At 41.6% G+C, this 12,936-nt stretch overlaps 1 protein-coding gene across 4 annotated transcripts in view; it reads left to right on the forward strand.

Moving 5' to 3' along the window:
• PIK3R1 (phosphoinositide-3-kinase regulatory subunit 1) overlaps positions 1–6,596 on the forward strand; it is a 63,651-nt gene extending 57,055 nt beyond the window's left edge. For all 4 annotated transcript variants that reach the window (XM_082191912.1, XM_082191913.1, XM_082191915.1 and 1 more), the window contains 2 exons: positions 856–1,026; positions 2,143–6,596. In XM_082191912.1, coding sequence (XP_082048038.1) covers positions 856–1,026; positions 2,143–2,332 — 361 coding nt within the window. In that variant the 3' untranslated portion in view covers positions 2,333–6,596. The remainder of the gene's footprint in view (positions 1–855; positions 1,027–2,142) is intronic.
• Positions 6,597–12,936: the final 6,340 nt, after the last annotated feature.

Here is a 12,936-nt window from a genome sequence, read left to right on the forward strand (position 1 = left end):
CTTAGCGGACCCAAAGCTGGCTCATGTTGAACTGTTTTGTGCTGACAGCAGGGCAGCACCATTAGTGATGGCAGTACTTGAGAACTTCTCAGTCATGTTGGCTTAGGTCCAGGCTCCATTCTCACTGGTGAGGGAAGGGAGATGGCTTACCCGTTCACTCCACCTTCCGCCACGCAGCCTCCTTGGCATTGCTCACATTGATCTAGACAGTTGGAAGGAGACTTTCCACCCATGGAAGGCAGTCTGGATCCAACCTGTTAAAAAATAATAATAACTGGGTTGTTACCATAATGTGAAGCTGACAAGAATCCTCTTGATCTCATTTTGTTGCCACATGGCAAAAGTTGTAGGCAGCAATTTGTACATCCTGTAGACTCAGGAAAACAATTCTGTAGTTTGTGTCTTACAATATTTGGAAGACAGTCATGATGATTAGGAAATTATTTTTTTCTCATCAAAGCCTGAATCATGCCCTCATGTACAGTCGCACCTCTTGTTACATCAGTCTCCGGTTGCATTTTTTCAGGATACGAACACAGCAAACCCAGAAGTGTATACTTCTGGGTTTCACTGCATGCGCATAAGCGCTCTGTGCATCTCGCCCATGTGTAGAAGTGCTCTATCGCGCCGCACACATGTGCAGAAGCAGCGCTCTAGTTGCAGACTGTTCGGGGTGCGAACGGCAACCCAGAACGGATCAAGTCCGTAACTAGAGGTACCACTGTATTTGAGAATGCTGATGGGGCCAACGTTTGAAGTCCTGAATTAAATAATTTGGGTGGAAGTGTAATAAATATATTAAAAGTTAATTTCATCTGGTTCTTAACTATTGCATGTTGCTTCTCCTCCCAATAGGCAATATTCTATGGTGGAAGATGATGAGGATTTGCCTCATCATGATGAACGAACATGGAATGTAGGAAATATCAACAGAGGCCAAGCAGAAAATTTGCTGCGTGGGAAAAGGGATGGCACATTCCTTATTCGGGAAAGTAGCAAGCCGGGTTGCTCTGCGTGCTCCGTTGTGTATGTATCCAAATGTTTTACCCTACTTCTAAAGCAGTGGGACATGTAACATCCTCAATTCCATTAAAAATTATCTATCTTGCAACATTGGGCGAAATTCAGCATCACACTCATACAATTGTTCTGTCAGCAAAAGCAATGACTTCTTGCCAGATGGAACAAACTCTCCTACCCCTGTGTGCTTTCAGAGGGGATCTCCCAACCTCTCCAGAGCCAATTGGGCAGGAGGAAGGAGAGAAGGGGAACCCTCGCTGTTCTAGCAGGACTCGCATTTGAATCTGACTAATAACGTTTGAGGTATCTGGGATAGCTCAGTTGGTAGAGCATGAGACTCTTACTCTCAGGGTTGTGGGTTTGAGCCCCTTGTTGGGAAAACAGTTCCTGAACCTCATGATCCCTTCCAATTCTATGAGGATATTGTCCTGAATCTTAACATTTTAATATTATCAGTTACCAACATTTGTGGGTTATTTGTACGCACCTATGTGCTCTCCTCCCTGCCTAATCTCTCTTAGTTATATGCTTATCTGCTCTGCTGGTGGAGAAGACCCCAACAGCCAGTGTAATTTGCTTGGCCGTGCTCCCCTCACAATCCCATACTTGTTTCCTTGAGTAGCCATGTTTTTTAAATGCTCACTCTGCCAACCCAATATGTTCTGCACTTTTAGGCCTAACTTCACTTCTGAGTGAAGGCTGGTTGTTGACATAAAGATGTGCAATTAATGACGAACATGAATTAAAGTAAGAATGTTCAAACTTTATTCAGTGATACGAAATGTTTTTGAATAATAGTGTCATCCTATACATGTTTACTTTGAGGTAAGCTCCGTTGAATTCAGTGGGACTTCCAGGGGTGTATGTATAGGATTGCAGCCAAAGTTCAAGAAATATTCTGAGAGATGTTGAAATTATTTCAGAGAAACGGGGAACTTTAGGTTATCCGTATGTGGAGCAACAAAATCAAAAAATATTATTAGTTAAAGGCGAGTGGAGCAGTGGGAGTAATTTTAGGTTATATAGTAATAATGGAACAAAGGATTTTTTTATTTTCTCATTTTAAGGATAACTTAAAATAAGAAGGATGTACCTAAAAAAAATCTTTCTCTCTTCTTTTAGTGTGGATGGTGAAGTGAAGCATTGTGTTATCAACGAAACGCCTACTGGGTTTGGATTTGCAGAGCCATATAACTTGTACAACTCGCTGAAAGAACTGGTGCTACATTATCAACACACATCGCTAGTGCAACACAATGACTCTCTCAATGTCACACTAGCCTATCCAGTATATGCACAGCAGAGGCGATGAAGATGTTAATAATACTCTGGGGTTTGTCTCTTTCTATTAAAACACCCACAAAGATCATTCAACAATCTTGAGGCCTCTGGGTAGAGAATGCTCTTGAGTTGGAGCTAAAGTGTCAAAGCCATCTGTCTTCAGATGGGACTGAAGCTTTCTTCGCAACCGCAGTGGGAGAGAATGCAGTTTTAAGAGCTGCGAACACACATTTCTAATCTAAAGTGCTTTCTTTTTTAGAGGAAAAAAAAACTAAGCAGAAGGCAAAACACATCAAAAGAGAAGTGCTATACCTGTCTCCCTGCAGGGACATAGAGGCCTTTAACCATGGTGCTTGCTGACCACCTCGTCGAAGCTTTAAGAGCTCAAATGTTGGAACTCTGAAGACTCCAAAGTGCAGCAGGGGCTGTGTAAAGTGGCGTCAGAATTTCTCCGTTGCGACTTGGGTGATGTGGTTGCACACAGAGGATGCGGATTGCCAGTTTTGTGGATTGCTGGTTTTCTGGCGAATGATATGTAGCAGAGCGGCACTTTCATGTTTTAAGGGACACTTTAGAAGACACTTTAAAACAGACGTGGGTAACATAAGTGCCAGGAAGTGTTTTTGTTTAGACATTTAAATTCCTGTTTTAAGAAGATATTTAAGACTGAATAAAACTGGACTTTTATGGCATACAGTATATATAATATGTACATAGTTCCGGATGACTAAATATCTTAGATGGATACTGTCAATACCAAACTCATTCTGTTCACTATTTGTTTCACCGAAAGCTAAATCCTTACACTGCTATGCAATACTTCATTTTCTATAGGCTGTATTTGTTCAAGTGTAACTAGAGGATAAGCTTTTTTCTTTTTGTCATCTCAGAATGTTCCCTTAATACATATTTTGGTGTTATTTTTCAGTTCGTTCATTATTTCCTCGGCCATTTTTTAAAAAGTAATGTGCAGGATGTCAGTAAAAGGTGGTTTTAGAATTAAAACTACGAACTATTTTAACAGGGTCCCCCCCCCGCCTCACTTTGTATAGAGAATTGGGCTGCTAGCTCAAGGTTAAAATTCAAGATTTCCTTCTTGACTAAATATTTTGTTGGGCAGTGCCTGATAAGCTTCAAAGCTGCTTTATTCAATAAAAGAATATATGAACATTGCAAAGTATCACTGAGTCCAACAATATTGTTTGAGAAATACCTTCAGATTATGGAATCCCAGTATATTTTATTGGGAGAGTTTTAGATTTCTGTGCTGGTTCTGTTTGTATTTGAATGAAGACAAATGTCCATCTTGTTTTGAATGCTGCAGAAAAACAGTCAGAAAACATTGGCTACTTGGGTAGTTAAATCAGATTTAATCCTGTTGACTGACATGTGAAATTTTGACCAACAATTCTAGACGCTTCATCAAGATATTTTCCATATTGTATGGGTAAATTGTTTTTGGTGGGTGGTTTTTCAACCATGTGTGCATTTGGCTTCCATATTTCATATTTTTGTGAATAACAGAGTATAATTAGGATAATTTTAGGAAGTCCCGGTTCTGTGACACATATTTCCCACAATTAATCTTTTATTACTTTCATATCTCTATGGAGTAAAACAAAAAACAAATGCAGTCATCTGAATAGGCAAACAAATCAGGTACCAATGGATTAAAAGTAATGAAAGAAACATAAAACCTCATTGATCTAGTATCTAACCAAATTCTGCATTTCTTGAGCAAAACTTTAAAAATCATAGTTGTGTTTTCTGTTTTACAGATTAGTGTTAAGGAACTCTGGAAGTCTTTTTTTATTTTGTTTTAGTGAATAAGCGAAAAGAAAATAGATATTGTGGAACTTTTTATGGTTTTAACCCATTAGGTAATCAGTGCTTTTTAAAACAAAGCACTACGGACTCCTTGCACATCTATCTTTCTTGTTAGGTAACACTATGAATAAATTAGCTTTGTTCCCTCAGTCCTTTTTTTTCTAGTATCTTTATATTTGATGCTGTGAGGAGTTTTTTATCACTCGTTGGCTTTGCTTTTCTGAGGAATGCAGTGTGTTTCAGAAAACTTCAGGGTTCGGTTCAAACCCCCTTTAAAACCAGCTGGGGCTTTGCCAACCTTGAAGAAGGCTTTGGCGGGAGTTTGGGCTGCCCCTGCAAGCTTAAATCCCCTTTCACTGGAGTAGTCTCATGAGAGTCAATGGAATTACTCCCAAGTTTACTCAGGTGGAAGTGGGCTGAGTGTCACATTTCATCTCAAGGAGCATTGATCAACAAGAACTATACCAATTTTAATCAGTTCCTTTATTCTTCTCCACTCAACAGTAGCGAGGAGGAAACACATGCATTTTGCTCCAGTGATAGTTCTTGGAAGGCAAATTACGACTGGTCACTGAATAGCAAGTAGTTTGCTGTTGTCATATGACCCGAATGCACTTTGACAGAGATAGTTGTGCATCTGTAGGTTGGCTGCGCCTGACGTATTGTCAAACGGAGAGGTGGCGCTGCGAGTTCTGATCACCTGTTTAGAGGGAAGAGAAGGCTAAGCGTAGGTCCATGGGGGCAAAGAAAGGTGATGCCTGGATTCAGTCCTCACACCACCCAAACTAGCCACCCCAGTGATCGGCACTGCTCAGTTTGACAGTATTTGCTGTGCACTGTTGCCAATCTTGTTCTGCGAAACCACACGTGCAGCTTTTGGAGCTGGATACAGTGTCTCAGCCTTGGAAACTGCATAGCAATACCCTTTTTAGTTTGTGGTCCCCAAGCTAGCAGTGCATGCACATGCAAAACTCTGCCTCTTTGCATTGCCTCTCCCTCTCTGGTTTAGGATGCAGAGAGACAGAAGCAAACCTCCGAGCTACAAAGATAATTAAACTGGGTTTCTAGAATATGAACTGTCCTGTTTATATCCCGGTGCACCTAAAATGAATACAGCTACTACAGACAAAACAAGTTATGGATTCCTTAACTTGAGGCTTAGGTTTGCTGTCTCTGATGTTACGTGTGTGTGTGTGTGTGTGTGTGTGTGTGTGTGTGTGTGTGTGTAAGGACCACATTCTCACCTCGGTTTTCAGCATGAAGTGAAACTTTACTCCCAAGTTTCCCATGTATTCAAACAACCAAACAACCTGGAAGGAGCAGGCTGGATGGTGTTCTGAGGTGTATTTTAATGTTCAGATTTTATCGTTTTGTGTGTCGTTGGCTGCCCTGGAGATTCTTTGTGCCATTTGGCAGAAGATGCATTGCAAATAAAATAGAGAAATGCTGTTAATTGGAAGTTTGTATAAAGGGGGAGTGCTTTCTTCTTGGTTTTTTTTACAAGGAGGAAAAATTGAGTCCAGATCACTATTTCCTATTATAAAAGAGAAATGGAAGAAGTCTGCTGTATTCAATCATGGTACTTAACTGAGCATATTTCAACGTCTCTAACTTTTATTGAAAAAGGAACACACAGCCTTCTCCACCCCTCCTGCCCTTCAGACTAGGGAAGAGTGAATGATCTGGATGCACCTGATTTCAAATTCCAGCAACTTGGTTCAAAGACAGAGGGAGCTTGGAAAAGGTCATGTTTCTAGAATTTGTTTTAATGTGTCAAGCCAAATCTTATGTTTCAGTGTCAGCTGTTATGTAGAAAAAGTGGCTTTGTCATGTAATTAACAATGAGCTTTGATGCTTTGGGGGAAGGGGGGGGTCATTCTGATGTTTTTCATTGAGAAGAACATTGGTTAGTTTTAACACAGTGCTTTTGCTATGCATGGTATTTGTTTGGGAAAGTGATTCCTAAGGTGGCTTTTGTTCAGGATCGCTTTCAGAATGGGCAGTTCCAAGCAAAATGCCTCCCATGGGACATGGTTAAAAATGCAATATTCCATTTTTTAAAAAAACATACACACAAAGAAACCCCACAGATCTTGTAAGATCTGCTTTTAAAATGAGCCAGATACAAAATTAGGAAAAGTTACATTACCATTTGTCCCTATGAGACTGCATTAGCTGCCCAACATGCTGCTATTTTTATTCTTGGTTTTTTCCCTCCATAGGAAAAAAAAATAAGCTCTGTTCTGTTAAATGTCTTTAAAACATTAAAATTTTTGTTGTTTTTAATTTTTGTAAGGGAGGAAGAAGCTAAATGGATCGCTTTGTACATTGCCTTTAAAAGGTAAATGCACCTCCTTAAAAGATGCTGGCTTTCTGAAATTGATGGAGCTGTGTCCTGTTTTTAAGTTGCTTTAAAAAAAAAATTGTACTAGATCTTCAGCCAGAATAAAGATTGTTTTGCAACTGCGCTTTATGTGTTGAATCCTCAATGGGGTCATGGTCGCATTGCTGGCTCTCTTGTGTGCTTGGTTTCTGATGATCAGCTGGTAGTCTAAAGGATGGTAGCATATGATTTCTCCCCAAAGGACCCCAAGTATAAAGGGGAAAATAAATATTTCAACTTGGTACTCCAGTAGATTAGTAGTTCCTAGTGCATGAGATGGACATACTTTCCTTTTTATTTGGATGGTAAGAGTATGTGGTACATACTTCCATGTGGTACAGGTAACTTGCACCCTACTCACATTTAACTTGTGTGCACTCAGCTTCATGCGCTTGGCAGAGAGAGAGAGAGAGCAGGGGAGAGTTCTGGGGAAAATGGTTTAGCAATCCCACCAGCAATTGAACCCAATGTATTTTTACTATACATGTTTTTGACTTTTCGCACAGTCCCCAGAACATAATCCCCGCATAAGTTGAGTCGCCTGTATTATAATAAAACTTCATTCACACAAATGCCTTTTAGGATAAAACAGATTATTAGTGTCCCCTCTAGACTTTAGGTGGCATCCAGGGCTTGTGCTTCTCTTTTGAAACATGAAGGACTTCCAAAATCAAATAATAATAATAATAATAATAATAATAATAATAATAATAATAATATATTATTTGTACCCCTTCCATCTGGCTGGGTTTCCCCTGCCAATCTGGATGGCTTCCAACAGAATATTAAAAACATTAAAAACTTCCCTAAACATGGCTGCCTTCAGATGTCTTCTAAAAGTCAGATGGTTGTTTATTTCCTTGACATCTGGTGGGAGGGCGTTCCACAGGGCGGGTGCCACTACCGAGAAGGCCCTCTGCCTGGTTCCCTGTAACTTGACTTCTCGCAGCGAGGGAACCGCCAGAAGGACCTCAGTGTCCAGGCAGAACAATGGGTGTGGAGACACTCCTTCAGGTATGCTGGGCTGAGGCCATTTAGGGCTTTAAAGGTCAGGCGGTGAGGGCGGTGCTGTTCTGTGAAATCTCACTGGGCATGCCCAAATCTTTAAACCTATATCTGGTGGCTCTCGTGTGTTCTGGCCTCTTTTTCACACTTCTCTTTACTTGAGGGCCTAAGGCAGAGGTGTGGAACCTCAGGTCTATGGACCAAATTGGTTTTGTGCATCAGGTCATTGTCATTCCCCTTTGCCCCCTCTTTATTTGGCATGACATTGTTTTTAATCTGGACCAACCATAGTTGCATCACTGTGAAACTTCTAAGGGTGATGGATGACAGGGCCCGGTTCAATGAGGGTTTCACCCTCTTGAGAGCTGTTTGAGGGAGGGACGGACACTACAGGTAGCATTCCCTAGCTTTCATCATCCTCATCCAGAATGGCCAATGCTCAGGCATGATTGCAGTTGCAAGCCAACCACATCTGGAGAACAGCACGTTGGGGAAGGCTGCTATAGTATGACATGCAAACAAGTCTTATGTGGGAACAGAGCTGGGGTTCAACATGGCACAAAAAAGTGCTCCCAGCAGTTGACTCAAGTGGGTGGAAGAAGTAGATGGGGGGAAAGAACAGCAACTTTAATGAATATAAGAAATGGAGAGTATCTGCTGATACATTTAGTTAAAGTTAAGCCAGGGTTAAATTGCTGGAAGAGAACATTTGAAAAACCTTGGTCGGCCTTTGCTGTTTGGAAGCACTGAGTGTCGCTGTCACTGTCTGAAAACCTCAAGTTTTCAATCAAATGTTGTGGTTCCAGCACTTCCAAATACTGGTCCAAAAATTCTGTTGGGCACCGACATCCACTGTGCTTTGGACAAATTGGCTTGAGACACTTTCACGCAAGCAGGTCTGTGGGCAATTGGTGTTCCAAATCAGCCTGCTGTTTTTGAAGAGGAATCCATGTCATACATAAGTGCTGCTGCTCCACATGGAAATTTGCAAGCTCAGACTTCCTATTTGGATACTGAGAAGTGTGGGGGGAAACAGGTGCGAAGGTCCTTGGTGTATCCATGTGTTGGTGCTGCCTGTTACATCTGAAGCATCAAAAATTGTAAAAGGCTATTGGAGGTGGTTTCAGTCCACTGATAATCCTTGTCTAGAGGGCCACAGGAACAAAGTTCTTCAGATACAAGTTGCTGAAGAAACTTTCTAGCTAACTGTACACACCTGATTACATTATATTATCCAAGCCAATGATCATGCACATTACGGCAGTGCATAAGCTGGGAGTTTCACTAATATTTTGGAGCCAGTGGGCACATCTGGAATTTTGAGGAAAGTTCAATCGGCACCAGTCACAAAATGGCTGTTGTGGAGGTGTGATATAACACAGTTTAGCTCCTGCATCTTAAAAGAAACAGGAACACGCCTCCCCTTCAATTGGGGGGGGGGGGGACAGATTTACTTCCACCACCTCTCTGCTCACTCACAGAGAGAAACTCTTTGTACTTCTGTAAGGTAGGCATCTAATCCCGGCATCCAATGAAGTGTGGGTATGTTCAAGGGGACATGTTCAATGGAGGAGAGGCTAAGCTGGAGCAAACAGGAACTGAGCAGGAAGGAATTTTTTTATTTTGAGCAGGAAGAGTTAACACTCCCATGTGCACTGGGGATTTTTGAGGGGATACTTACTGCGTCCTTCACTGGTTGCCATTGGCAGTTCTGGCAGGCAAACTAGTGCCCATGATCTCTGGGTTGGTGACCCCTGCATAGATGTTTCACTAAAAGAATATTCCCTATTACAGACATGTCCAAAGTCCATTTGGGGGGCCTAATCTGGCCCACTGGTCGGTTTAATCCAGCCCCTGTGGCAACTTCAGTCCTAAAAAAAGTTAACAACTTTGGTTGGCCCTTTGGTCATCCCTCACGGCCCTTCACTTCATCAAATCTGGCCCTCTTTGAAAAAAGTTTGGACACCACTGCTCTGCTACCTTCTGAAAGGACAGGAGCTGTCTGTCACCCACAGGAGGAATATCTGGGAATATGGAGTTCCTTGGGTTGTAATGGGCACAGACCAGCATCCTATTTGTCTCTCAGTTTCCATCCTTTCCTCCATCTGAAGTCGCAGAAGGAATATACACGCACATGAAAATCTCTTGTTTGCAGAGTATGAGCTGCTGTTTCCATCATTATCTCTTGGTTTCTGTTCTCTTTTAAGACTTAAAATAAAATTGTCAATTCTGCGGCTTCTCGTTCTACCCTTTCTCCAGTTAAACCAATGTAATGCCATTATCAGCATTATTGCTTAAAGTTTAAGTAACAGTACAGATAATGGCATTATCCTGGTTTAAAAGGGAAAGGGGGGAATTGAGAGACTATAGTATTTAGCATTTTATTTGATAATTTATTTCCATCCTACCTTTCTGCCCAGAACTAATCTCTCTGCTTAGATTACTTTGTTAATTAGTCGTCCCTTCACTCCAGGGAAAGCTAAGCTTCTTGTGTTTCCACAGCTTTTCGTTTGTTGTCATGTGACTCAGTGCCATGCATTCACCATGCACAGGATTATTTACAGAGCTAATCTCCCTCCCTCTGGGTTTCAGAGCGGCCTTCGGTTCTCTACACATCCAATGGAATTGCCTTCTAAAAAGATAGGGAACCCCCCAGCCTATTTGGATCATATTATATGTTATAGATTGAAGTGGGGAACTGTGGTCATCCAGATGTCGTTGAACTTCAACTTCTGTTAGTCCCAGCCAGCATGGACAAGGGATTGTCTATTTTCCAAGTCCTCTAGAAAACAGCTTAATTTGCCAGGCCTGATTCCAAAGTGAGCTGGTGAAGTTCACTTATAACTAATGTGACCTCACATTGTGCACAACTGACCCATGTGCCTCTCTTTAAACCTGCTCAATGGATAGAGTGCATGCTTTGCATCCATAAAATACTTGGTGTAACTAGTAACTCTAATCAGGTATCAGGGCTACCTTGGAGATCCATCACAGTGGAATTAGACAAAATGGAGCTAAAATAACCATTGGATGAAACAACTCCTGCTGCATCAGCCTCCTTTGTTCAGAGCAGATAAATTGCAGCAGGTTGTCTAACTGGTGATAGCTCAGTCAGTAGGACATGAGACTCTTAATCTCAGGGTTGTGGGTTTGAGCCCCATGTTCAGTAAAAAGATTCCAGCATTGCTAGATGACCCTTGTGGTCCCTTCCAACTTGACAATTCTATTATTCTATGATCATACAAATGCTAAAATAAAAGAAGGAGGAATAAGGACCCAATAATGGGGAATTAGGATGACGGGTGGACTTCCAACTAGACCAATTGTTAAAAATGTGTGCCTCTTTAATTAGGTGTTGGATGCCCACTCACAGTGGGTGGTCTTTAAATTGGCAAAACTGCACCTCCTTTTTTGGCAGTCGATAGCAGATGGTGCAAAACATGCCATCTGGACACACCTTCATTCATGTTTTCTTGTTCAGCAGCTGAGTCTGAGATAATGATTTACTTAAAGACCACCCGGCATGAGTTGGTGGCTGAGCATCAATTTGAACCCAGGTTTCAGGCTTGCTTTGTAATCTACTGATCTAAATCAAACCATTGCTCCCCTAAAGATTCAAAATGTACGCAGTGTATCCTGTATACGAGCAGCTTAGACTTATAGCTGTAGACAAATCTGCAAAGGGCATTAAGAAGGCTATGGAGACACAACTGGGACAAAGCTATTAAGAATGAAAACAGCTGTTGATACCCTGGGAAAGGATAATGCATGCAGGAAAAATTTGAACTTTCCAAAGCTCTTAGAAGTCTAATAACATTTGAATCCTAGGATTACTTGAACCATCCAGGGAAGATCCTCAGAACGTGTTAATTGTTTGTCATTGTGATGTGCTAGGCAACCTACCATGAAAACCCAAATGGTTCCTAAGAACCTCAAGGACCAAGATATTTCAGAGACATGAATGGAATGGCTGGGGTTTCATTTTTTAAAAAAAGAAGCTGTAATCATATTATACTGGACGTGATCCATAAGGACTTGAACCGAGACAAATCTATTAGGAATGTATTTATTATTGTTTGTACTGTGATAGCAGCTACAACAGTTTTGGACATATCCGCCCCGCCTCCCCAGTAACTCTCCTTCTCTACATGCACACACACACACAGAGAGAGAGAGAGAGAGAGAGAGAGAGAGAGAGAGAGACTTACCCAGATATAATCACACCCAAAGAGCACAGAAATGGGCAGAAGCTGTGCCACATGCTTAGTGTCTGAATGTGCATTAAATTGTCAATGCAGTCCTCTTGCTGGAATGTGCAATGCATTTGCAGCTACATGCACACAGATCTGGTAACAATACTGAGGTCAGCAAGGAGGGGAAATGTACAAGTTCGCTTTGTTATCACCTTCAGCCACACAGACATTCATTTCAAATAAGCAATGCTATAGCATTAAAATGGGCACACACACAAAGGTTATTTAACACAGTGTTATATATTCTGAGTCAACAATCCAGCTGGAATACATTTGGGACTGGACAGATAAGAACAATTCAAATTACCTATCAAAGTGGTGAATATTAGTTCATTTGCTGCTGTGTTTTTCAGATACGCAATCTTCTTCAATAGCATAGATGTCCTGTACTTGCCAAACTCTCCAAATCTGAGTACAGGTGGAACTAGTTGTAAACTGTACCATATACAATTCTAGTCTCCTCACCTCAAAAATTTGAGCATTGTAGAGTTGGGAAAACATTCAGAGAGGGGCAACCAAAATGATCAAGGGGTGGAGCAACTCCCCTGTGAAGAAACGTTGCAGAATTGGGGCCTTTTTAGTTTAGAGAAAAGGCGAAGATTTTTGCTGATTCCCTTTGTTTGCCTAGATGGAGGGGTGTATGGAGGGCTTTTTTTCAGCTAGAACTTTCCGGAACTCATTTCTGGCACCTGTCAGGTGGGTGCAATTGCCATTATAAGAGAACAAGGGAAGCATTCATGGTGAGTTCCGGCACCTCTTTTTCTAGAAAAAGTAGCACTGGGTGTATGAGTGTATGTAGAAACAAACCTAGTTTGCAAAAGGTTTTGTTTTTTTTTAATTTGCATTTTATGCTCCTCCCACTTTTGCCTCTGACCCCGCCCACCACTGGGACGCTGTGGCCCCCAGAAGGTTGATCAGAACAGAAGGTTCCAGAAGGTTCTGCAGCCCTGCTCTGGCCTATAATCCCTTCCCCCTTACAAACCGAGATCAACCTGACTGACGTACAGGAAGGAACTCTCTCTTCAGCCTGCCAAAGCTAACATTCACACAAAGAAGCATGACGTTGATTTAACCGTACTTTGCCCTTGTCTGGGTGGCGAAACACTTGGTTGTCATACGACATCTTTCAATTTACACAGAGCAACCTTTTAGATCCTAACCTGGCAT

The sequence above is a fragment of the Podarcis vaucheri genome (assembly GCF_965113315.1).
Source record: "Podarcis vaucheri genome assembly, chromosome: 11".
In the NCBI taxonomy this organism is placed as follows: Eukaryota; Metazoa; Chordata; class Lepidosauria; order Squamata; family Lacertidae; genus Podarcis; species Podarcis vaucheri.